Source organism: Pygocentrus nattereri, chromosome 1, assembly GCF_015220715.1.
Source record: "Pygocentrus nattereri isolate fPygNat1 chromosome 1, fPygNat1.pri, whole genome shotgun sequence".
In the NCBI taxonomy this organism is placed as follows: domain Eukaryota; kingdom Metazoa; phylum Chordata; class Actinopteri; order Characiformes; family Serrasalmidae; genus Pygocentrus; species Pygocentrus nattereri.
This window is the reverse complement of record NC_051211.1, coordinates 51,299,040-51,322,038: the sequence shown is the minus strand read 5'-3', so window position 1 is coordinate 51,322,038 and position 22,999 is coordinate 51,299,040. Positions and strand designations below refer to the sequence as shown.

General features: G+C 41.6%; 3 protein-coding genes across 6 annotated transcripts in view; 1 reads left to right on the top strand and 2 right to left on the bottom strand.

The window, feature by feature from the left end:
- Positions 1 to 22,999, bottom strand: part of cax1 (cation/H+ exchanger protein 1) — a 1,125,587-nt gene that overhangs the window by 84,617 nt on the left and 1,017,971 nt on the right. The window lies entirely within an intron of this gene.
- cdc123 (cell division cycle 123 homolog (S. cerevisiae)) lies at positions 1,400 to 18,147 on the top strand. 2 transcript variants are annotated; one of them, XM_017723146.2, is made up of 13 exons: positions 1,400 to 2,065; positions 3,917 to 3,988; positions 4,079 to 4,142; positions 5,626 to 5,658; positions 6,591 to 6,686; positions 6,781 to 6,887; positions 8,775 to 8,823; positions 11,647 to 11,722; positions 13,440 to 13,562; positions 13,661 to 13,689; positions 14,654 to 14,773; positions 15,957 to 16,094; positions 17,527 to 18,147. In XM_017723146.2, exons 1-13 carry the CDS (start codon positions 1,992 to 1,994, stop codon positions 17,593 to 17,595), a joined length of 1,050 nt encoding a protein of 349 aa, XP_017578635.1. In that variant the 5' UTR covers positions 1,400 to 1,991; the 3' UTR covers positions 17,596 to 18,147. The 2 variants fall into 2 exon arrangements, with proteins under 2 accessions (XP_017578635.1, XP_017578634.1); XM_017723145.2 differs by having other exon boundaries at positions 1,404 to 2,065; positions 4,076 to 4,142.
- adipor2 (adiponectin receptor 2) overlaps positions 20,764 to 22,999 on the bottom strand; it is a 45,766-nt gene continuing 43,530 nt past the window's right edge. For all 3 annotated transcript variants that reach the window (XM_017723142.2, XM_017723143.2, XM_017723144.2), the window contains exon 8: positions 20,764 to 22,949. In XM_017723142.2, the coding sequence (XP_017578631.1) occupies positions 22,821 to 22,949 (129 nt within the window). In that variant the 3' untranslated portion in view covers positions 20,764 to 22,820. The remainder of the gene's footprint in view (positions 22,950 to 22,999) is intronic.

Genomic DNA, 22,999 nt, shown 5'->3' with positions numbered 1-22,999 from the left:
GGTTAACATTACTGCTACTGAGTGCTGATTGGTTAACATTACTGCTACTAAGCGCTGATTGGTTAACATTACTGCTACTGAGTGCTGATTGGTTAATATTACTGCTACTGAGAGCTGGTTGGTTAACATTACTGCTACTGAGCGCTGATTGGTTAACATTACTGCTACTGAGAGCTGATTGGTTAACATTACTGCTACTGAGCGCTGATTGGTTAACATTACTGGTACTGAGTGCTGATTGGTTAACATTACTGCTACTAAGCGCTGATTGGTTAACATTACTGCTACTGAGTGCTGATTGGTTAATATTACTGCTACTGAGCGCTGATTGGTTAACATTACTGCTACTTAGCACTGATTGGTTAACATTACTGCTACTGAGTGCTGATTGGTTAATATTACTGCTACTAAGCGCTGATTGGTTAACATTACTGCTACTGAGTGCTGATTGGTTAACATTACTGCTACTAAGCGCTGATTGGTTAACATTACTGCTACTGAGCGCTGATTGGTTAATATTACTGCTACTGAGTGCTGATTGGTTAATATTACTGCTACTGAGTGCTGGTTGGTTAACATTACTGCTACTGAGAGCTGATTGGTTAATATTACTGCTACTGAGCGCTGATTGGTTAATATTACTGCTACTGAGCGCTGATTGGTTAATATTACTGCTACTGAGTGCTGGTTGGTTAACATTACTGCTACTGAGAGCTGGTTGGTTAACATTACTGCTACTGAGAGCTGGTTGGTTAACATTACTGCTACTGAGTACTGATTGGTTAACATTACTGCTACTAAGCGCTGATTGGTTAACATTACTGCTACTAAGCGCTGATTGGTTAACATTACTGCTACTAAGCGCTGATTGGTTAACATTACTGCTACTGAGTGCTGATTGGTTAATATTACTGCTACTGAGAGCTGATTGGCTAATATTACTGCTACTGAGCGCTGATTGGTTAACATTACTGCTACTGAGAGCTGATTGGTTAATATTACTGCTACTAAGCGCTGATTGGTTAACATTACTGCTACTGAGAGCTGATTGATTAATATTACTGCTACTAAGCGCTGATTGGTTAACATTACTGCTACTGAGTGCTGATTGGTTAACATTACTGCTACTTAGCACTGATTGGTTAATATTACTGCTACTGAGAGCTGGTTGGTTAATATTACTGCTACTGAGAGCTGGTTGGTTAATATTACTGCTACTGAGAGCTGGTTGGTTAACATTACTGCTACTGAGCGCTGATTGGTTAACATTACTGCTACTGAGAGCTGGTTGGTTAACATTACTGCTACTGAGCGCTGATTGGTTAACATTACTGCTACTGAGTGCTGATTGGGTAACATTACTGCTACTGAGCGCTGATTGGTTTACATTACTGCTACTAAGCGCTGATTGGCTAGTGTTACTGCTACTGAGAGCTGACTGGTTGATGAGTCTGTCATATCATTGGCTGAGTGAAGTGGTTCGCACTCAGTGACATCATGAACGCACATAAGACGCTATTCTATGTGTTCAAAAACACTAAACACAATAAACATAAAATGTTTATGCTGCTCTGTGTTCAGGGACTGAAATCATTTTCCACCTAAAACGTTTAAGCCTTTACAAACTAATTATGCTCTAATTCTCCATATCAGCCCATTAGCGCCCTCTAGCGTCTGACAAATGCGGAGACTATTCCTGAGTGGCAGATCTCCTCTCTAGAAAATCTCTGTTCCGCCCTCCGGTGTATCCTGAAAATATGTCCCCGCTTGGCGGAAACCTGTTATTCTTCTCCTAACTAGGTAAAACGTGTTCGGTCCGAGACTCATTTTAAGACTAATGTCATGTAGTAATTGCGTGCCAAGAGGAAAACTGCGGTTCTGAAACATCAACAACAACAACAACAACAAGGCTGATATAGGAACTGTAGTGCGGGCCGGTGCGGCGGCTGTGAGGCGCTCGGTGGGACCTGGCCGAGCGGTGGGCAGCAGTGATGAAGAAGGAGCAGGTCGTGAACTGTCAGTTCTCCGTCTGGTATCCGCTGTTCAAGAAGCTCACGATTAAAAGGTGAGACGCGTAGTTCTGAGATTTAACGCGCTCAGTTTATTATAGTTTATTATTTTATATTTTATTCCACAGGAAGCCGAAAGGCTCAGCCAGACTAGCCAGCTTAGCATGTAGCATGTTAGCCGTGTGAGCTCGACTCGACCTGAAAGTGCTGCTGGGTAATTCAGCCAGAAAGGGGGAAACAGCGTTAATGAAAGAGTGAATAAAAACAGAGAGAGAGAGTGTCAAAGAGTGAGTGAGGGATGGAGGTAGAAAAAGAGTTAGAGTATGAGAGAGAATGACAGGGAAAGAAAGAGTGAGAGTCAATGAGGGAGGGAAAGAGAGAGAGAATGAGAGGGAGAAAAAGAGTGAGAGTCAATGAGGGAGGGAAAGAGAGAGAGAATGAGAGGGAGAAAAAGAGTGAGAGTCAATGAGGGAGGGAAAGAGAGAGAGAATGAGAGGGAGAAAAAGAGTGAGAGTCAATGAGGAAGGGAAAGAGAGAGAGAATGAGAGGGAGAAAAAGAGTGAGAGTCAATGAGGGAGGGAAAGAGAGAGAATGAGAGGGAGAAAAAGAGTGAGAGTCAATGAGGGAGGGAAAGAGAGAGAATGAGAGGGAGAAAAAGAGTGAGAGTCAATGAGGGAGGGAAAGAGAGAGAATGAGAGGGAGAAAAAGAGTGAGAGTCAATGAGAAAGGGAAAGAGAGAATGAGAGGGAGAAAAAGAGTGAGAGTCAATGAGGGAGAAAAAGAGTGAGAGTCAATGAGGGAGAAAAAGAGTGAGAGTCAATGAGGGAGGGAAAGAGTGAGAGAATGTGAGGGAGAAAAAGAGTGAGAGTCAATGAGGGAGGGAAAGAGTGAGAGAATGAGAGGGAGAAAAAGAGTGAGAGTCAATCGAGAGAGAGAAAGTGAGAGAATGAGAGGGAGAAAAAGAGTGAGAGTCAATGAGGGAGAAAAAGTGAGAGTCAATGAGGGAGGGGAAAAAGTGAGTCAATGAGGGAGGGTAAGAGTGAGAGTCAATGAGGGAGGGAAAGAGTGAGTCAATGAAGGAGGGAAAGAGTGAGAGTCAATGAGGGAGGGAAAGAGTGAGAGTCAATGAGGGAGGGAAAGAGTGAGAGTCAATGAGGGAGGGAAAGAGTGAGAGTCAATGAGGGAGGGAAAGAGTGAGAGTCAATGAGGGAGGGAAAGAGTGAGAGTCAATGCGGGAGGGAAAGAGTGAGAGTCAATGAGGGAGGGAAAGAGTGAGAGTCAATCGAGAGAGAGAAAGTGAGAGAATGAGAGGGAGAAAAAGAGTGAGAGTCAATGAGGGAGAAAAAGTGAGAGTCAATGAGGGAGGGGAAAAAGTGAGTCAATGAGGGAGGGTAAGAGTGAGAGTCAATGAGGGAGGGAAAGAGTGAGTCAATGAAGGAGGGAAAGAGTGAGAGTCAATGAGGGAGGGAAAGAGTGAGAGTCAATGAGGGAGGGAAAGAGTGAGAGTCAATGAGGGAGGGAAAGAGTGAGAGTCAATGAGGGAGGGAAAGAGTGAGAGTCAATGAGGGAGGGAAAGAGTGAGAGTCAATGAGGGAGGGAAAGAGTGAGAGAATGAGAGGGAGAAAAAGAGTGAGAGTCAATGAGGGAGAGAAAGAATGAGAGGGAGGGAGGGAAAGAGAGTATGTGAGAGAGAGTGAGAGTTATAGAGGGAGGGTGAGAGAGAGTGAGAGGGAGCCCTGATTCCTGTCATCTCCACTGTAAACAAATCAGAGCCTGTATGTTTCTCTACACTTAACCATTTCACTCCAAACCGCCCTGGACGAGTTTCTTATATCTCACTGACTGAATTATGCAGAAATTTAGAAAAATTGGTGAAGTTCTCCTTTAACTAGTTTCTCTCTTTCCAGCCTGATTCTGCCTCTGCCTCAGAATGTAATCGATTACCTTTTGGATGACGGGACACTTGTGGTTTCTGGAAGGTGAGAGTTTTTGATTCCAAACCAACAGACATGAGTTTATTATTTTATTGGAAGTTGAGGTGATTAGCTGATTGATCTCGTTTGCAGCAGTGAAAACAGCACTCAGCGTTCACAGACCAACAACAGTGACTCAGAGGAAGAGGACGACATTCAGGTAGGCGATGTTTGCTTGGTTAGTTATGGGGATAATATGCTGTGTCTTTATTCTATTTTTCCCATGACGTCCCCATATAATAACCTGTGTCTTTGTACCAAAAGTAGTCACGATTCATTTTTACAAACCTCCTGTGTTACTGTGCCTTTAAGACTGATATTAAAGCAGTAAGCCCTGCGTTGCCTGAACTCGCTTCCTGTGATAACGTCAGTAACGTACAGCCTCGAGTGGCTTAATGCTTTTATAAAACATTGCCCAGCGTAAAATATGATGAACAATTTTTCAGAAAATAATTTGACAAACACGTTTGGTCACCCATCGCTGTAAATTGCAGTCATTTCTTGAATTTGGAAACTTTTTGTCGTATAACATTGAACATTTCGCTGTTGTCTGAAGAAAACCTCGTATCTCCAAAATGGTAACTTTACAGGGGAATGAAAAAACATACTGTAGTTTTAATGGAAGTCAATGGAACCAGACGTCTTTCCAAGTCATGTGGGGCCGTTTCTTTTGCTCCATTCATCATGAAATTTACACACAATGTAAAGAACAACAGGTCCTTTGAAATGATGTCAAAAACTGGAAAATAGATACGAGGTTTTCTTCCGACAGCAGCGATATGATATCACAGCAGTGTTTAATGTGAAAGCTTTCGTTTTATAAGCACTTTTTGGTCACTAAATTACCACCACGAGTCTTATTTAGCACCAATCTCAAACGGCTCCCTGCTCCCTACATAGTGCACTACGTAGGAATTACTGCATCCTGCAGCTCAACAGAGCAAAATACAGCTGGGAAATGGTCGTTTGGGGCACATCCATGCTGCTAAATGATGCAGTGTTTGGCTGTAGAGGCTAAAATATCTAAACTTTCATTGCTACCACACTATTTAGGGAGTACGAGGCGTTTGGGATTCAGCCTGGGTTTGACCCGAATTCTGAATGAAACATGAACGTTTAAAGCACGCAATCCATTCGAGTGACATTTTTAGACTCTTGACACTGCCGTTTTATTTCTTATTTTATTTTATTTATTTATTTATACCGTAAGTACTTTAATGCAAGTCAGTGATATTAATGATGGATCTGTTTAGGCTGTTAGCCAGCTGAGCAGCCTAGTTTCAATGTTGGTTAAGAACATAGGTTGCCAGTCCCTCAGTTTAAACAACAAAAAAAAACATGTTCTTGCTTTATCAGTATACTCAGTGGTCCATGCGAGCAGCATGAGAATCAAAGATCAATCCATTAACAGCACAAGAGTTTTGTGGCGCAGTGATACAGAGTTCAGTTGCTGTGAGGTGGTCATGGATGTGTGTATATCATGGATTTTACAACAGCTTCTCTTTTATAAGTGTAAATAATCTCTGTTCTGACCAGCTGCCGTGTATCGTGGCTCATATTATAGTCCAGCTGTGCCTCGTGCGTAACTTTAAATATGCAAAGCTGTTTCTAAATGTCTTTTCTAAATGCTCTCTCTTTGCCAGTGGTCCGATGATGAGACAACAACTGTCGCCACGGTGAGTACTCCCCCAAAATCTCACCCTTATTATCCAGGACTGATCTCTGTACCTCGTCGCACTCTTAAAGATGATTCCTCAAGGGTTCTATGTACAACCACGAGCACACAAGGAACCGTTTGTGTGAGTAAAGCGTTCCTTGCGTGGTGCCATGGCTCTCCAGATTGATGCAGAATGTTCTGTAGGTGAACCTTTTTGAAGTGGGTTCTATATACCACCAAAAAAGTGTTCTTCTATTCCTATGGTGTGAAGCTTGTACAACAGAAGAACCTTTTTTGGTGCTGTATAAAACAATATACAATATTCTCCATCAGTCTCAAGAAGCATTTAATGATGTAAAGAACCATTTAATCATGCAAAGGGTTCTTGTAGTGCTCATGGATCTACGGTACTGTGCGAAAGTCTTAGGCGACCATGACACATTTTCAAAATCTATTTATTTGAGTAGTTTGCATTTATTTGCTGAGAAAAGTGTTAATATTTGAATAAACAAAATTTATAGAATATTAATTTTATATATACATAATAAACAGTGATTTTCTGGATGTTAGTGTGTTTGTTTACCCATCTCCAAGCCTCTCCTCGAGGAAGCCCAGTATTATATGTAGTTAAAAAGCAGCTCCTGGTTTGGCCAATCAGAGCTCAGTAAATTGTGCTCATGATGTAACTGATGATATTAACGAGTCTCTGTGGCGGCTGTGAAGGTGTCAAGGAAAAATATGGACCTGAGAAATTCTTGTTACTTTTTATTGTTTTTCTGTTTATTTGAATTATGAATACGACTTTATTTTAATGTATATTGTGATAAACTCACTGCTGAGGGAAACTGTTTAAAAATGTGCTTAGATGCCTAAAACTTTCACACAGTGCTGTACATGTTGAATGTTACCTGTTCTGGTCATGTACCGGCAGATTTCTCTACTCCTTCACAGGCACCAGAATTCCCAGAATTCAATTCAAAAGTGCAGGAAGCAATAAACGCGCTGGGTGGCCGAGTCTTCCCCAAACTGAACTGGAGCGCACCTCGAGTCAGTAGTTCATACCCTCATATAACGAAGCGTCCCATTACACACTGTTTCTTTTTTCTCTTTCTCACTCTGTCCTCCTTTCTCACCCCTGCAGGATGCAAACTGGATTGCCTTGAACAGCTCTTTGCAGTGTCAGAGTCTCAGTGACATCTTTCTGCTCTTCAAAAGTTCAGACTTCATCACACATGATCTCACACAGCCGTGAGTACCACGAGGCGTTCTCTGAGCTTACAGTGTTTGTTATTCACTCAGGTCTGCATATTGTGGTGGTTGACTTTGTGTACAGTGGTTGATTTAAAGGAATAGTCGAGTAAAAATCGAATAGCACAATGTTCCTCTTAACCCCAGATGTAGTTAATCAGCCAACACATGTTTGGTGTCCAGATTTTGCTTCTTTAGCACTGGAGCTACGACGCTCCAAAACCTGGAGCTCAGAGAACTCCAAAACCTGGAGCTACAAGGCTCCTAAACCTGGAGCTCCGAGAACTCCAAAACCTGGAGCTACGATGCTCCAAAACCTGAAGCTACGAGAACACCAAAACCTGGAGCTACGACGATCCAAAACCTGGAGCTCAGAGAACTCCAAAACCTGGAGCTCAGAGAACTCCAAAATCTGGCGCTCAGAGAACTCCAAAACCTGGCGCTCAGAGAACTCCATAACCTGGCGCTCAGAGAACTCCAAAACCTGGCGCTCAGAGAACTCCAAAACCTGGCGCTCAGAGAACTCCAAAACCTGGCGCTCCGAGAACTCCAAAACCTGGCGCTCCGAGAACTCCAAAACCTGGCGCTCCGAGAACTCCAAAACCTGGCGCTCCGAGAACTCCAAAACCTGGCGCTCCGAGAACTCCAAAACCTGGCGCTCCGAGAACTCCAAAACCTGGCGCTCCGAGAACTCCAAAACCTGGCGCTCCGAGAACTCCAAAACCTGGCGCTCCGAGAACTCCAAAACCTGGCGCTCCGAGAACTCCAAAACCTGGCGCTCCGAGAACTCCAAAACCTGGCGCTCTGAGAACTCCAAAACCTGGCGCTCCGAGAACTCCAAAACCTGGCGCTCCGAGAACTCCAAAACCTGGCGCTCCGAGAACTCCAAAACCTGGCGCTCCGAGAACTCCAAAACCTGGCGCTCCGAGAACTCCAAAACCTGGCGCTCCGAGAACTCCAAAACCTGGCGCTCCGAGAACTCCAAAACCTGGCGCTCCGAGAACTCCAAAACCTGGCGCTCCGAGAACTCCAAAACCTGGAGCTCCGAGAACTCCAAAACCTGGCGCTCCGAGAACTCCAAAACCTCTCTCAACCCACTTAAACTGCATTATTAGGGTCGCACAGACTGGCTGATGCGGTTGATGTGCGAAGCTGAGTGCTGTGGGCTGGCACTTTAGATGACAGCTGTAGTCAGCTGTTGCAAATTTGGTGAAAGTATATAATTGTGATTTTCCTGACCAGCGATTTTAAATTGCTGTTATTTTCTATGACGCAGTTTAGTTGCGGTTGTGTTGTCATGTAAGCGACAGGTGTAGGATATATTATAAATTGCAGCTCTTTCAGTTTGAAAATTGCACTCTTTCAAACTGCAGATTCAGTTTAAAAACAATTAACCCTTTAATTGGCCCAGGGCCCACCCTTAAGCCCATAGTGTTATTACATACCTCTGTAACCCGAGAATAGTCCAGCCAGTTCGCACTGAAGCCCCTGAAGTTACGACTCACACACATCACACAAGCCTAATACAGATCATGCTTATGATGGTCTCTGTTAATAAATAACTGTTAGTGTTGTATTTTTGAGCTTAAGCTTATTGTTTACAAATAAAATTGTGAGTGAAATCCTAGTATCCATATGCCTGTGTGACGTCACGTTTCTGCGTGTAATACGACCTTTTTTGTGTAAAATAGATGACTGCAGTGTTTTGCTACACAGTGAACTATTGATCATTTTTTATCATTTACGATTAGTGTTACTGTGTCCCAAACCAAAGTGCCAAGTCTCTGCCACCATAATGAAGACCTGAATGTGTAGTTGAGTGTAAACTAGAATTTTTTTGACAGACCATTCCTTTATCCCTGACTGCATTTCTACCTTGTTTGACAGGTTCCTCCAGTGCAGTGATGACTCCCCAGACCCTGGTATAAACTATGAGGTACATATACATTATATAACCATTTACTCAGTAACATCCACTGTCACTTATTCAGGTTCTCCATAGTCTAGGGAGATTCAGATACTGCAATTAGTGATGAAAACCAGTTAGGTTAACTGTTTATCTACAAGTGATTATAAAATCCAGAACTAGAATTTAGTGTGATGTATGGGTTATTTGTGAGTATGAAGTCATCAGAAGACAGTGAATTTCTCAGTGTTTGAGAAATTTGCTTTGAAACGGGCATATCTGTCTCCTAATTTGTTGCCCACATACTATTCTAATAAGGCTGCAATTCCAGTTTTATCCACTAGAGGCCAGTAGAGCATTGTCATTAATTAGTGCATGCAAAGCTTCATTCTTGAGAATGTCGATGATTTGGCTTTCAGTGTCGTGATTTTCAGGGCTCATAAATCATAACAGATCTAGCATTGATTATTATGACAGCTCTATGTGGTTATAATAAGAGCTCCTTTCAAATCTGCTGGCCTCATCTGTGAAAGGTGTTACAGGAAGGTAGGTGTTCTGCTCTAGAAGGCTTGACTAAATTGACTGTCAGTGTAGGTCTGCCAGTATAGCTTGGCCAGTAGTGCACTCTAGATTGCGTGAGGTGATCCATAAGTGAATCATACATATTGACGTGGAGTTCATGCACCCTGATCTATACGACTGTGACTCATTGGATATAATTGCTACACCATACTCACCTTCCAAAGTCCTGCAACAATATTTCTTTATTGACAGTATTCACATGATAAGGAATAAATATGATTAGGAAACAGCTGATAACTAAATAGGATGCCATATTGTTCCATTTTAACCACTCCAGAATCTCCCATAAGTATTCACCTGGGTTGTGAATTGGTAAATGAGCCTGTGGTACTTACGTCTTTTAAACATTGGGAGCAACAGTAATAGTCGAATAGGTCTTTTCAGAGTTTTTCTGATTGGCTTGAACACTTCTGTCCATTAAGACGTCTCAAAAGAGTTAACATATCGCTGCTGTCGGAAGAAAACCTTGCATCTCCATTTTTGACGTTTTTGCTTTTTTTGACATAGTTTGAAAATACCTCCTGTCCCATATATTGTTTGTGACTCTCAGGATGAATGGACCAGAAGAAATGGCCCAAAATGACTTGGAAAAATTTCTGGTTCCATTGACTTGCATTAAAAGTTAAGAACGTTTTTCCTTCTCCTGTAAAGTTAGCATTTTGGAGATGTGAGGTTTGGTTCCCACAGCATCAATATGTTACAAAACAGAAACTTACTGCAAAAAAAAACAAGCTTTCTTTTCAAAATGGTTAAACCTGGACATAACATTAAACACGCAAGCTTTTCTATCAAACATTGCAGCTCACAGTTAGGAGAGAAAACTCAATCACTAAATAACAACCAAGAAAACCCCACAGAATACAGGTTTCAACATGAACCTCTTCACCCTTCATTAGTACTGTGTCTGTGCTGTTCTAGCTGCTCATACAGATTTAGATTGTGCTAAAGTGTTATTATATCAGCGTGGCTGATATAGTTTTGACACATACATTTCATTGCAGTGTACTGCATAACCTCCTGAAATATATACGAGAGTTGTTGTAGGTGTCATTGTCACAAACAAGGCCAAACCCTAGGTCTGAGTATTCGTCAGTAGATGGACAGACTGGAAAAGAACTTAATGAGCCAAAATTTCCAGTGAAATTCGAACACAAAGGTTATAGATCAGGTCATCAGTTATGGCTTATCCATTACATAAGGCGGAAGGACGATCCAACCCAAATTTAAACTTAAGTCAACACAGTGTAGACATTTAAAAACATCTCAGGAGGCAGTGCTGCCAGTTTAACGTACCTTTTACACATCCTTCTACCGATAAATACTGACAGTGTTGCTTTCCACTATCCTTACTTTTTCAGTCTGTTTAGAAAACGTCTCAGGTGAAACAATGTTTTTGGGTGGGTGTGCAGTAAATCGCCTTGAACCACATGGTTAGAGGATCTCTGGTAGAATCTGTGAATGTTTGAATCTGTGAACTATTCACCTGAATGTTTCACTAGGCATGTCTGTCATAAACTTAACCGTTATCTATCTGATAAATACACCCTGTTTTATCAGTGCTTACAGTCAGCAGTCAATAACAACTGAATGTCGAGTTAACAATCGGGCACTGTTTAGTTTATACAGGTTCAAGTGATACGACCGTGATAGCACCTTCTATCAAAAACAAAATCGCTCAGTAAATTTCTTTACAGTGGTGGTGATGGGAACCAGGGGTTCCATGACTACAACACAAATATAGCCGTTTTATTTACTGTCCAAAAGCACCAGTGAACCTACGCATATCGTCTTGAGTTTTATATGTAATATTAATGATGGTAAAATAGTGAAAAATCAAAAAAAAGAAAGAGCTTTTGGGAGCTTTGGGAGCTATTTTGATTCACAGTGGCCTGCATGTGTCCCTCCACCATGAATGGCTTTAAAAATATGTTTTAGACCAAAAATTTATCTCCACACTATTGTAAAAGAATGTCTGATATCAGGCAGTGAATTCATAACCATTCCATGTTATAACTTTCTGTGAGGGAACTTTAAGAGGTGGATGTCTGGTTCCTATCACCACCACTGTAAAGTTTTGACTAAGATTCTCTAGAATGGAGCATTTCACATCACACCACTCTGAATGGCTTTGTTTACATCGTAACTATTTAATTATGCAGAAAGTGGTGCAATTTCTTTAACTCTGTATTGAAATATATTGTTTACCTGGCAGTTGCCTGTATTATATAATTAGAGTAGAAATTTATTTAAAATTTTCTTGCTCTTTTGTAGCTAGTGTTAAGGAAATGGAGCGAGCTCATCCCAGGTGGAGAATTCCGCTGCTTTGTGAAGGAGAACAAGCTTATTGGTAAGAAATCCACTCATTTATGTTGTTTCTCTCAGACGTCTGTAGGACATGACTTCTTATGTTTTGCAGAATTGAAAGTAAAATTAGAAAACCGCACGTCATCGCTCAAATTATTAATCAAGCTAACATTGAGTTGCGTTTACATGCACTTAATAATCGGATAACTGCAGAAAATCAGATTTTGTCAGTAATCTGTTCGATACATTTACATCCACTTGAGTAATCAGATAATGGGGAACCTCTGTGTGAGTCCGACGGTAATCAGATTTCTGCTTTGCAACCAGCCAATAAACTCACAGAAGAAGACGTGACGTAAACGTAATGTAAAATTCATACTTCATGCTGCGGCTTTTTAAAAATTAATTTTTTAAATTAATTTTTGTTTATAAAAACCACAATGAGTCACTTTACATGAAAATATGAACATACGCCATCTAGAATACGAAGAATTATTTCAATCCTTAATTTCGTCAAGCATGTAGTCGATTTCAGTGTCTCTCCAAAAGTGCTTTGCTGCGTCTCGCGGCGACGCTGCTCGCTTATTTCCGGTACCGCCGTCTGTTTTCGCACATGTGCTGACTGAGAAATCCGAAAGAAATCAGAGTAAGAGTCACAGCGCTGAGAAATCTGATTACTGAGCTAAAATCCAGCCTCTTTATCAGATTTCTTAAGTGGATTTCTAGACCTTACTATAATCTTAGAAATCAGAGTGTGCTGTTTACATGACCGTTTCAATAATCAGATGATTGCAGAAATCCGATTATGATCAGATTATTGAGTGCATGTAAACATGCTCAGTGTTTGAAAGATAATGGAGACCCGTAAGCAATATCTAATTTACATAATGCTAACTGGCCCCTTCTGGGCCTTTTCGTTTTATTTGTATGATAGATGGCTTTAAAGAGAAAAGCTAGATTACTTTAGTACTACTGAATATCAAAGGTGCAAGTGTCTTCCAGTACATACATGTAATTCAAGTTTCAGTAGTCTGTCTCATTAGTGTCCATGATCCAGTAGTCATGCTTGTTCCAATATCTCGACTGCTGATTGGCTGGCTGTTTTAAATTACGCTCTGTATGCAAATTAACTTCAGTGCTTCTTGAATAGTCTGGCCAGTAAATCTACCTGCTTCCAGTACATCAAAATCATTTCTGGTTTAAAGGGGAATTCCACAGATTTACAGCGTTTTATTCATAATTCAGTTGTTGAGATGTAAAGAAAGGCTTTGAGCTGTTTCATGATGTCCACAACAGGAATATAACCATTTAAATTACTCTCCAAAACCAGCAGTGAACCTTCATGTATGTTTTGAGTTTTATATGTAGTGTTGTTGATGATAAAATGGTGGTAAATCTGAAAAATGTTTTCTCAATACTATCAAAAAGCAGTGTCTCAGACGTCAGGCAGCATATTCATAATCATTTCGTGCAATAATTTTTTGTGAGGGTGCTTTTAGAGACATGAAACCAGAGTTGTGTGGCCAGGGCCAGTGTCGCTGCAGGTTTTCATTATGACTGGACACCCCGACATTAAACTCTTCAGACGTCTGGTTCCCAACACCACCACTGTGAACAATTCTGATTCCATTAGTTTCTCTGGAACAGAGCATTTCACACAGAACCACTCTGAACGACTTTATTTACATCTTACCCATTTAATTATACAGAAATCTTAAAGCGTGGAGCCTCCTTGTCTCTGAGATTATCTGTGTTCGCAGGCATCTCTCAGAGAGACTACACCCAACATTACCAGCACATCTCCAAACAAGAAGCGAGTATTTCCTCCTCCATCCTGCTGTTCTTCAAGAACCACATCCAGCACCAGTTCCCTGATGAGGACTGTGAGTGATCTCGAGTTCGACTAGAGTTAGAAATCATCAGTTTTTTGCGACTGCTGCAGGAGTTGTGATGTACTGTTTCTGTCATTTATGTTTTCCAGTTGTCCTGGATGTTTACAGAGACAGCATGGTGAGGATATGAATGTGTTTTTGAGTAATCAATAAGTCAGTGTGATCAGCAGTATCTAGGGATGCACGGTCGAAATCATTCGATTTTAGCTCCAGACATGCAGTCTGCGATCAGATGATTTATTATTTTGTTTTTGGTCAGTCTGTGTTGCAGTTTTGTGAAATGAGGAGTAAAAACAATGACAATAATAATTCAACCCCAATTCCAAAAAAGTTCATCACAGACGGTGATTTTCTGGAAGTGTTTCTGAGCCCAGGCAGTGATGTTCAGTACAGAATCATGCCTGTTTTTAATACAGTGCCGCCTGAGGGCCCAAAGATCATGGGCACCCAGTATTGATCGTTGGCCTTGTGTACAGGAATTTTTCCAGATTCTCTGAATCTTCTGATGATGTTATTATACTGTAGATGGTGGGATATGCAAAGTCTTCACAATTTTACGTTGAGGAACATTTTTCTGAAATTGTTCCGCAGTTTTTAGACGCAGTTTTTCTCAAGATTGGTGAACCTCTCTACAATGCTATTTTTATACTCGTGTGAATTGGTCACAAATCGCTCCTCCAGCTGTTTTTTTATTAGTAGCACTTACTTCTCCAGCCTTTAGTTGTCCCAACCTTTTTGAGATGCGTTGCTCCCATAAAGTTATAAATGAGTTCATGTTTTTTAAAAGGTCTCACTTTTAACATGTGATGTGTTCTATGCTCTATTGTGAATAAAATATAGATCTATGAAATTTGTAAATCATTGCATTCTGTTTTCATTTGCACGTATTGACATTTTACACAGCGTCCCACTTTTATGGAATTGGAGTTGTAATAAGGTAAAAAGTGAAAAATAACAATAATAAAATGGGCTAAATAAAAAATCAGCCATATAAATTCATGATCAGTGCATCCCCAGCCTGTATTTGAGTGCTAGACCGTCGAGAAAGATCATGAGTGCGTTTTGTGTGTTTTGTCTTACAGGGTCGTGTGTGGCTGATTGACTTTAATCCGTTCGGTGAGGTTACAGACTCTCTGCTCTTCACTTGGGAGGAGCTAACATCTGGAAACAGTCTTACAGATAGTGAAGACACAGCACTACAGGTACAGCATAATTAACTAACTACAGCTTACCTAATTAACTATTCATTAACATGCACACCAACCGCTTCAGCTGTCTCAGCTTGCAAGCACACCACCCACTGTGTATGTGTATATTTGTAGGTTTTAGCTACGTCCTCATGTCCAGGACACACATCCTCTACAGAGAACACACTTCTGCATGTTTTCAAGTCAAGAGGCTTTTGTTGTCATTCCAACTATACACAAGTACACAGTGGAGTGAAATGTTCCTCCAGGAGCATCACGGTGCAACAAGGAACAGAAAGTACAAAGTGCGAACGTGCAGACATCGTGTGCAAAGAAAAAATTAAGCTAGGAACAATAAATATGATAAATTAAACAGACAGACACAGTAAACAGACAGGACAGTGCAGCACAGACACAGCACTCATTCTGGACGTGAGGTCGTGAGAATAAGGTGCAGAGATATTTAACATGCTGTGATCTGTGAGTCACGCAGTCAGATGAAATACATAAACACAGCAGTTACTGAGGTAGAAACAACCAGAGTAAAACAGTGAAAACACAGTGTAGCAGCAATGTTCCTGATAGTGCAAGTAGAAAATGCACAATTGCTGTTTATTTACAATTTAATTGCAATTTAATGCACAATTGCTGCTTATTTTATGACTATCTTAGTAGGGAAAAAATAAAACATCATTCAATTCAGAACCACTGACCAATTGCGCTTGTGTACAGAGGAATTTGACCTCTGCGTTTAACCCATCTGTGCAGTGAAACTCCCACATACACACACTAGGGGGCAGGAGCAGTGGGAAGCCCTATCCACAGTACCTGGGGAGCACTTGAAGGTTGGACACCTTAGTCCTGTCAGCTCAGGGGATCAAACCAGAGACCTTCCAGTCACACGGCTGGTTCCCTGACTTCCAGCCCACGACTGCTCCACATAAAAAAACGGCCTGTGCAACAGCTACAGCAAATCTTGGAGGGTTTTATTTCCTTTCCAGTATGTTAAAAACTAAATAGACCATGTGCAGTGAAGACTTACAGTTCCATATTGAAGTGTGTTCCTTGTTGAGCTTGTGTCAACTTAATCACTTTGACTGGGCTTGTTCAGACTATTGCACATGGCTGTACATTGCCATTTTATGTACACTCAGAATGGGGCTGTTGGATGTGTTCTAAGAGTTTTGGATGTTCTTAGGAGAGTCCTGCTTTCCGGTACACCACCAGTGAAGTGACTGTCCAGCCAAGTCCATGTTTGTCCTACAGAATCCCACGAGACTTCTTGGACCTGTCCACTGGAGAAGATGCTTATAAGCTAATTGATTTTCTCAAATTGGTAAGTGAGACTGACTGTGTCAAAGCAATTAAAGGGCCCTTATTATTCAAAAACATACTTATGGAATCTAAGCCACAAAATCAGCTAGCTTTGAGATTGTTGTTCTTGTGATGTCACACAAAAACCAGTCATTGACATAAATCAGCCCATTTAGTCCATCGCATTTTAGTGCCACCTATTCGTGCTGAAGTTATAAGGAGTGTTTCAGCCTTGACTGCATTTTCAATAAGGCATAATACAGGGCAGCCAATCAGAAGAGAGCTCATTACATACACCAATCAGGCAGAACATTATGACCACCTCCCTGTTTCTACGCTCATTTTCTATTTTATCAGCTCCACTTACTGTATAGCAGCACTTTGTAGTTCTACAGTTACAGACTGTAGTCCGTCTGTTTCTCTGATACTTTGTTAGCCCCTTTTACCCTGTTCTTCAGTGGTCACGACCCCCATAGACCCTCACAGAGCAGGTACTATTAGGGGTGGTGGATCATTCTCAGCACTGCAATTACACTGACGTGGTGGTGGAGTGTTAGTGTGTGTTGTGCTGGTATGAGTGGATCAGACACAGCAGTGCTGCAGGAGGTTTAAACACCACAGTGTCACTGCTGGACTGAGAACAGTCCACCAACCAAAAATATCCAGCCAACAGCGTCCTGTGACCACTGATGAAGGACTAGTGGATGACCAACACAAGCTGTGCAGCAGCAGATGAGCTGTCGTCTCTGACTTTACATCCTCTATTAGGGGTGTCTAATAGAGTGGACAGTGAGTGGACACAGTGTTTAAAAACTCCAACAGCACTGCTGTGTCTGATCCACTCTCACCAGCACAACACACACTAACACAACACCACCATGTCAGTGTTACTGCAGTGCTGAGAATGACCCACCATGCAAATAGTACCTGCTCTGTGAGGGTCCATGGGGGTCCTGACCACTGAAGAACAGGGTAACAAAGTATCAGAGAAACAGATGGACTACAGTCTGTAACTGTAGAACTACAGAGTGCAGCTATATAGTAAGTGGAGCTGATAAAGTGGACAGTGAGCGTAGAAACAAGGAGGTGGTCAGAACGTTACTCCTGATCAGTGTACGTCATTAAGCGCACAGTAACTGAAACGGCCTGTTGAATTCCAAGTACTAAAGAGTGGTTAGTGGTTGGTCATGTAAATGGGCAGGGGGTTGGAGGGGAGTACTGTAGAAATGCAGGATATTGGCCCTTTAAAGTGGTGACGATGCATGTTATTAATGAAAACTAGGAAGGGCCAATTTAAATGACCTTTTTTATATAATATAACTGACCCTACTGGTTTCATTCATACTGGTAGCATCTTTTGTTCTTATTGTTCTTTTAATTACCTGTAGACTTGAATAAAATAAGCTGGGCTTTTTTTACCTCATAAATGGAAGATGTTTTTCTCTTTGTTGCAGAAAAAGGGTCAACAAGAGGAGGAGTCCGAGGACGAGGCTGAGGCTGAGCCTCACGTGGCCAGTACATGAGGCGACTCAATATGTTAAGTGACCAACAGATTTGCTGTTGCTTACATAGCCGCTCTCATTTTCCCCAACGTTAATTTTCTACTTTGCATATTGATTAGAGACATCTTCCCCTTTTCCCGCGGGACTGTACCGATACTGTAGACATGCATGTCTTAATGCTAAGCTACATTTTGGAAATATCCTTTACTTTATGTGATGAAATGCTACGATGCTACAGGGCGGTTTTGAGGTTTTGATTAAATGAATGTATGCGTTTCAAGGGTGGAAGACTAAGAATAGTGGTTTGCTTTGATGTTCTGGCCATGATGTTGGTCGCATTCGTCCACCGGACATAAGCAGCCAACAGGAACGAGATCTGAGCATGGTTACAGACATTAGCCTGGCTCATGCTCTTCACATATGTTGACAGAATAAATCCTGAAATGATGATGTTCACAGGTTGATATTATATAATCAGCACAGGCCAAATACTTTGTTTATAGATTGTATACTTGTGCATATGTAGTTACCAGTGGTACTTTGTTTCAAATAAAAAGTATCATGTTTACATTATTAACTTCTGTAATGTTGTTTTTATATTGGCACCTCACTTCACTGTCACACAAATTAATGTAGTATAACAGCACCAGATTGTGTAGTTACACCAATCAGGCAGAACGTTATGACCACCTCCTTGTTTCTACACTCATGGTCCATTTTATCAGCTCCACTTACTGTATAGCTGCACTTTGTAGTTCTACAGTTACAGACTGTAGTCCATCTGTTTCTCTGATACTCTGTTAGCCTGTTCTTCAGTGGTCAGGACCCCCATGGACCCTCACAGAACAGGTATTATTTGGGTGGTGGATCATTCTCAGCATTGCAGTAACACTGACGTGGTGGTGGAGTGTTAGTGTATGTTGCGCTGGTCTGAGTGGATCAGACACAGCAGTGCTGCTGGAGTTTTTAAATACCTCAGTGTCACTGCTGGACTGAGAATAGTCCACCATCCAAAAATATCCAGCCCACAGTGTCCTGTTGCCCTGGTTCCCATCACCACCACTGTGAAGAAATTGAGTGAATTCTTCACATCAAGCTAAACGACTTTACATGATTGGGTTCCCCTCCCCATGTTCTGTTCAGCATGTTATGTGCTTGTTTTTCTCTTGCACTGATCTTGTTCATTTTCATCTTGAGCTGCTGTTTTTCAGGGAGAAATGATTATGAAGCCTGTTATATACAACCCCTGGCAAAAATGATGGAATTACCAGTCTGGGAGGAAAATCTTTGTTGTTTAATTTTGTAGAAAAAAGTTCATCACAGAGACATGGCACAAAACTTTTTTTTTTTAATTGCAACCTTCTGGCATTAAAAAAAACAATAAATAAATAAATATAATTGCTGTGGTCTGTCACACTTGTGTTTGTAGATCAAGTAGAGGAAAGAAATATGGAATCACTGAATTCTGAGGAAAATGTTATGGAATCATGAGAAAAACACCACCATTAGTACTTTGTTGCACCACTTCTGGCTTTTATAACAGCTTGAATTCTCTGAGGCACGGACCTAACTACTGACAAACAGTATTCTTCATCAGTCCGTCTCCAACTGTCTGTTATTGCTGTTGTCAGATCAGCTTTGCAGGTTGGAGCCTTGTCCTTGACCATTTTCTTCAATTTCTACCAGAGGTTTTCAGCTGGATTGAGATCTGGACTATTCGCAGGCCATGTCACTGACATTATACGTCTTTCTTGAGGGAAAGTTTTCACATCCTTTGCCCTGCAGCAAGAGGCATTATCATCTTGAAAAATGAAGTCATCACCACCAAACATCCTTTCAGCTGTTGGAAGAGGAAAAGTGTCCAAAATTTCAATGTAGAGTTTGGCATTTATTGAAGATGTAATGACTGTCATCTCCCCTGTGCCTTTACCTGACATGCAGCCCCAGATCATCAATGACTGCGGAAATTTACGTTTTCTTCAGGCAGTTATCTTTATAAATTTCACTGGACCGGCACCAAAAAAAATTCCAGCATCATCACCTCACCTAGTGCGGATTCGCCATTCATCACTGAAGATTACTTTCATCCAGTCATCCCCAGTGCATGACCGCTTTACTTCAGTCCACTGTGACCTTGTTCTTTTCTGTTTACATCTTAGTGACGGCTTTCGTTTGGCTTTTCTGGATGTAAATCCCGTTTCTTTTAGGCCATTTCTTACAGTTCGGACTCGGACACTGACTCCCGTTTCCGCCCACTTGTTTGTTTTGTTGTGCATTTTCGGTTTTCAGGACCTCTTGCTTTGTTTTCTATCTTGAAGCACTGATCTTGGTCTACCTGTGTGCTTCCCTTTTACAACCTTCCCATCTTGTTTGTACTTGGTCCAGATTTCAGACACAGCTGACTGGGAACAACCAACATCTTTTGCAACATTCCGTGATGATTTGCCTTCTTGAGGAAGTTTTATAATTCTCTCCATTATTTCTACTGACATCTCTCATGATGGAGCCATGATTCATGTCAATCATGCTTGTGCCACAGCTCTCCAAAGTGTGAGCACTCTTTATTAACTAAAGACTAATTAGCAGATTTAATCTGATGCAGGTGTTTGTTTTAGAACTGCAGATTACAGAGCGATTCCATAACATTTTCCTCAGAATTCAGTGATTCCATATTTCTTTCCTCTACTTGATCTACAAACACAAGTGTGACTGACTACAGCAAGTATATTTATTTCTTTTTTTTATTGTTTTCTTAAAGCCAGAAGGTTGGAATTTTGAAAAAAAAAAAAGTTTTGTGGCATGTCTCAACTTTTTTCTACAAAAGTAAACAATTGAAAGATTTTCCTCCAAGAGTGGTGATTGCATCATTTTTGCCAGGGGTTGTATAAATAGAAATAGAGGCTTGGAGACATCAGTGGTGAAAATCTTGAGTAAAGGAGGGGGAAAACAAGCCCCTTTGCAAAATAACACAGCCCAAAAATCTAAACTCTTCCAGAAAACTCATTTTCCATCTGTATCTACTGTAACAGACGGCAGAAATAAATTAGCTTTTACTGTGCCAGTGCTTATGCCCAGATGGTGAAGAGCAAAGTCCTAATTTTGTTAAGCGTGCCCTCTTTAAATATGTAATTATATAAGGTTATTTAATGTTGTTGCATATGTTAAAAACACGATCTGAAAAAAGCACGACAGAGTTCAAAAACCTTTTATTAGAACAATACAGTAGATATAAAGGTTCTACTGCAGACACGCAGAACTTCTGTGCTTCGACGACAGAGTATGCACCTCTCACACTTCAATAATAAATTAATCATAACAAAGGAAAAAGAAAGAGCCCCCCCCCTCAAAACGAATTCAACTTATTAACGCAGTAAATCAAGGCCTTGTGTTGGTGGTAAAACGGGGCCCAGAGCTGTCGACGTCAACAGTCTGCTGGTACAGTCAGCATGAGAGTGGACTGATAAGAGATGACGTCACTCGTGTCTCCGACGACAAAGCAAGGCTGAAGAGCGCGTGAAGTTGATCCCAGAGTTTTGTACTAAATGTCCTGCGTTGCATCTGATGAGCCGTCTCCAGCCCCCACACTCGGACTGAGCCGGAAATATGCGCAGAGGCGTCAAGCGGCGTTTAGATGCGAAACAAACAGAGGAGCAGATATGGCAGTTACTGCTCACCATGTCCACTCATGGCCTTTGATCTTATAAAACGTTATAATAAAATTCCCCTGAGTGGGTGTCCCGTCCCGTCAGGCTCTGCAGACAGAAAACCCACGCTACCCAGAGTTCCCATGTTTGTGTGACCGCTACGGTTGGACGAACAGGTTCCTATCCAACCCAGGCTGTGGCAATCTCTAATACATGTTTAGTGATTCCTAGCAGATAACCAGTGCCTGACCGTGGATCTGCAAGTATGCACCCATTCGTCCTTCATGTTCCTTTGTTAGGACGAGGCAGGAGGTCAGTGAAAGCCACACTGAAGCAAACTACTAGCCCATTTTTTTTGTTTCTTGCACTGCGAGAGCAAGATAATCAAAAGAAAGAAAAAAAAAACGATTTTAAATAAATCAGCTAAATTGAACCGCTGAAGGAGAAGAAAATAAATGGATGTATACTGTAGATCACTGCGGAGACACGTCCATCTCTACGGTCTCCGACACGGCTAAGAAGGAATCATTAAATGATATACGAGGTGGTCCTGCTTATGTGCAGGAATTCCTGCATGTAGGGAGCATGTTAATGAAAACAGGAGTACGAAAGAGAGCCAGAAACGGTTTCTTTAAGGCCTGCGTAGTGAGTTTCTCTTCTGGCCTTTGATCAGGCCTATGGCTTTTCCAGAAACACTCAGCCCTTCCAGCAGACACTCGAGGGCCGAGGCCTTTTCTGCCACACTCTCTCTTCATAGCGAAGTACTGATCCAGGGTTTGTTCCCCAAACGGATCCCTCACTGCATCCCTGGCAGGCTGTAGGATCACTCACTGAAGGCTCTGACAGCTCCTCAACTCCACATGACTCCACAAATCACTCTACGCAACGGTATCTGTAGTTCAGGCTACATTGTGTTTGGGGAGCCTCTGGTTATTCACTTCACCCTAAACTCTGCTTCCTCCCACACTTTCTGCTTATTGTACTGCATTTTCTCCTTCTGACAGTAAGGTCACATTAGGTAGACCCATTTCTCCGTCCCTCTTCTCTTTCAATTGAACAATACTATGATATAATTATTTATTTTTTTTATGTTTGTATAAATCTATAACCCAAATTTAGAAATCTTATTTACATGAAAAACTTTTTTTTTTTTAAACAGTTAAAACCATTTGCACCTTTAAATGGAAAACCTCACACAAACGGTTTCACACCCCATGGTCGCGTCCTCTCGCAAGATCATTCAAACAGCATGTGATCAAGCCAAAAAGTGTCTCTTTGCAAATCTTAAGAAATGTGTGTTTCCATTTTTCTGCGTCTTATCTATCCGTCCTCAACCTGTGTCCACTGAATCACTTGATGCGTTTTATTTGAAGAAGTGGGAGAATAAAGAGAGAAGAACGAAGAAAAAATAAACAGAGATTTAAAGCAAATGACAAAAAAAAAAAAAACGGAAACCAGAGAGAAAACAGAAATCTCGTGGTTCAGTGTCGCCCTTCTGTGGCTTAGCGAGGCAGGTGAGAGGGACAGAGTTGTTACTGGCGGTGGTGGTAAGAGGAGTTTTTATTTCCCCCTGGTGGTGCGCGCTGGCACCGCAGCGCAGGCTCACAGAGCGCCGTCCTCCGCGCAGCCCGCTCCAGCTGTGTAACGGAACTCCTGCAGGTTGGACACACCGTGGAAGTGGACAAAGGCCCCCGCTACCACCAAGATATGGAACAGCTGGTGTGAATGAAACTGTGGAAGACGAGAAGAGAAAGCAGATGAAGCCCAAGTAGAGACCATTC